Source organism: Myotis brandtii, unplaced genomic scaffold (genome assembly GCF_000412655.1).
Source record: "Myotis brandtii unplaced genomic scaffold, ASM41265v1 scaffold797, whole genome shotgun sequence".
Lineage (NCBI taxonomy): Eukaryota > Metazoa > Chordata > Mammalia > Chiroptera > Vespertilionidae > Myotis > Myotis brandtii.
The window spans coordinates 308715-311907 of NW_005371210.1; the positions used below are offsets into that span (position 1 = coordinate 308715).

The 3193-nt window shown below is 65.2% G+C and overlaps 1 protein-coding gene across 1 annotated transcript in view; it reads left to right on the top strand.

Annotated features, from left to right (window-relative positions):
- The window catches only part of ASPSCR1 (alveolar soft part sarcoma chromosome region, candidate 1), a 30223-nt gene that overhangs the window by 18727 nt on the left and 8303 nt on the right, over positions 1-3193 (top strand). The window contains exon 7 of the mRNA XM_014531240.1: positions 5-84. Within this exon, the coding sequence (XP_014386726.1) occupies positions 5-84 (80 nt within the window). The remainder of the gene's footprint in view (positions 1-4; positions 85-3193) is intronic.

The following is a 3193-nucleotide window of genomic DNA, read 5'->3' on the forward strand; positions in this document are numbered from 1 at the left end:
TCAGCCAAGCTGCCCAAGTCCTTCTCCAGCCCCGGAGGCCCCTCCAAGCCAAAGAAGTCGAGGCCCCCGCCGGAGCCGGAGCCGGTAAGCGGTGAGCTGGGCGCTGGGTCCTTCCTCCAACCGCACTGGCCCTCTGCCGGTCAGCTGGGGGCGGCAGGCTCGCTGGGGGCGTTTCACCTCACGGAAGTGACCTTTTGGTTTGGTTTGTCTTAAATTGGCTGCATCGAGGCACCTTTTAATGTGGTTTGATAGGTTTTGACAAACTCGTGTGCCCCGTGGCCCCTGCCTCCCCTGTGGCCCTCGGCCTGGGTGTGGGACTCAGAACACTCCTGTCCCGGGCGGTGCCTCTGCCGGTCGGCGGTGTTGACGTGCCGGAGGCTTGGGCCTTGGCTGCCCCGCTGGCCGTCCGCCCTGCAGTAGGCAGGCCCGGGACGCAGAGGCTGAGCTCGCGGTGCTGTCTGCAGCCAGCGCCTCGGTGTGGCCCTCCCGTCCAATCAGCTTTGGGGTACAGTTTGCTGCATGGACACGGCTGCGGCCAGTTCTGTGAGCGGCACTTTGCCTCCTTGGTGCTGACCAGTCTCTGCGCGCCTCTGACTCACGCGTCACCCACTTCCTTCCGAGTCCCACCGCCCCCTCGGTCGCCCACCCCCCGCTCCCCTGACCACACCCCGACCTGAGCGGTGGGAGGCCCACATTCTGGTCCCGCTGAGCAGGCAGGCACAGGTCCTCCCGGTCAGACCGCCTGGCCCAGGCCTCGCCCTGGCAGCTGCAGCCACCTGGGCGCTCCGGGAGGGAAGATGGGCTCGGGCCCCTATCAGGTCGGTTCTCCCGGGTGGCAGCGCTGGACTTCTCGGAGCCCTCTGGAACCTTCTCCAGCGGTGTTCCTGCGTCACAGCGGCGTCCGTGGGACAGGCAGCGTCGGCCCAGAGGCTGTGCGTGTGGGCCCCTCTGCCCGGCTGCTGCTTCACCTCCTGGGCAGCCCCAGGCTCCCCCGCCTCCGGCCGACTCTCAGTACTGGGAACACCAAAGGGGAGACCTTGCCCTGGGACCAGCCTGGCTCTCCAGCCTGGGCTGCGCCGCGCACCCCCCCAACCCCGTCCCGTGTCGTGGAAGCTGTGCCCTGTGAGTGGGCGGCGCCCTGAGATGCTGCCGCTGCGTCTGTGCTCAGGGCTCAGCTCCCAGCTTCCCGGGCCCTTTGCTTCCACGCAGAGTGGCTCCCCCTGCACCTGCATCGGCTCGTACAAGGCCCACGCGGGGCTTTAGAGGAGGAGGAGGATTCCTTTCCAGGCCCCTTTCCAGGCGGAGAGCCACTGCGGGAGGCTCGGGCTGTGTGAGGGCTGGTTCGGACGCCCGCGTGCCGGCGTATGCGATGCGCTGGTCTGCACCCGCGCGCTGCCCCCTGTCACTCCCAGGAGCGTGGTGTCTGTCAGCCGTGGCTCCGCAGATATTGTCAGTTTCATCTCCTTCATATCCTGGTCTTAACTCTCCTTGTTCTCCGGTGTTTGTTGGAAAGCACCTTGTCTGACCTTGAGGGGTGACCCGTCGTGTACCTGAAGTGTTACGTGAGCTGTGGGAGCTTTTACCAAGTTAACAGTTTCTATTCCTAATTTTCTGAGAAACTTTTTTTTATCATAAGTAGGTGTTGAGCTTTAGCAACTGCTTTTCTACGTGGAAACAATTGTCTGTCCTCCCAGTGCAGCCACGTGGTGAGGTGCGGTCGGTCCGTGGGGCCAGGGACCGCCTTGCATTCCAGGGTCTGTGCCTGTTCAGTGAGAGCTTCCTTGTCACCACACGTGGGTCCGGTTCAGCCGCGTTTCAGCTCCGAGTCTTTGTGTCCTGAGTGAAGCAGACTGTGGAGGCCGTGGGCTGGAGGCCCCGCCCCGTCTCCTCTGGGGCCCCTCACTCCTGCCTCCAGGTCACACCTGGGGAGCCTGGGGGGGGGGGGGGACGGAGTGGAGCCCGGGTCCTGCAGAGGAGGCAGCAGCCAGATTCCCTCCGGCTCCCCCACCGCCCGTGGTGTCTCCTGCTGAGTGGACAGGGAGGGGCAGGGCCAAGGCCGTCCTGAGCTCCGTGAATGTTTATCCTGGGGGGCAGTGGCTGATGTTTGGGCCGAGTTAGAAGCCAGTGCACATCCCCAGTCAGAATCGGTGGCCGAAAGCAGGCCCATGTGGTGGGTTGAGCCCGTGCTGGGGGTCTGCACTTCTGGGGGGACCCTGCGTTGGGGGGCCAGGACTGGCTGCCTCCCTCTGGGGCTGCATGGAGGGGGGCCTGGCTGTCTGTGTCTCTTGGGAACCTGCTGACTGTCCCAGGGGCACCCAGGGTGGCGTGGGCTTGTGCTCCCCGCAGGGGGTGCTGTCAGGGCCCAGGATCCCTGCACCCCCAGCACTGACCCCGGCCCCGGGCAGGGGGGCCGCCTGGCCGCCAGCAGCGCTGCCTTTGATCTGGGAGCCCCAGCAGCTGGTTGGTGGGGCGTCCCCGCCCGCCTCGTGCCTCCCGTCACTGACAGCCGCACACCCAGGGGCCGGCCAGCCACATGGTGTCTGCTTTGTGTCCCTTTCAGTGTTGGGGGAGGGGGAGGAACAAAACAGAACTTTTGGGGGAACTTCAAAGGTGCATTTCAGGGATGAGAAAGCTCCCGAGTTTCCCATTAATGCTCAGCCTCGTGTGGTTTTTGAATTTAAATAAAGAGTCAAAAGAGACAGGATGAAATAGAGGCAGGTCCTCGCGAGGCTGGGATGGTTTACAGACCCGGGCGGCTCCTGCCTTTGATGTTGGAACATTAATTATTAGAAGGTAGTTTAACTGGCCATTGGGACGGGCGGGAGGCGGGCTGCCTGGCGGCCCCTGGCCTGTCCTTTGAAGTCCTTCCCCAGCCCGGGGGCCGCCCCTCAGCTCCGCACAGGGCAGCATCCCAGCGGGCGCCCACAGCTGGCACGGGAGCCTGATCAAAGTCCTGCTCCCTGGGCGACGGGCTGACAGTGGTCCCCCTGCGCCCGTCACCCTCCAGGGGGTGGTCTCCCCCGCCCAGACCCGGGCACTTCCTCCGCACCCGTCTCAGGGCCACGTCGGCCTTGCCTCTGGCCGCCCGCTCCCTGGGAGGAGCCCAGTCGTATAGAGAGTGGTCCCCTCGCTACCATCCTCCTCTCGTCCGGGCGGGGCCCTTGCCCCCAGGCCCTTCCCCCAGGGGCCAGCC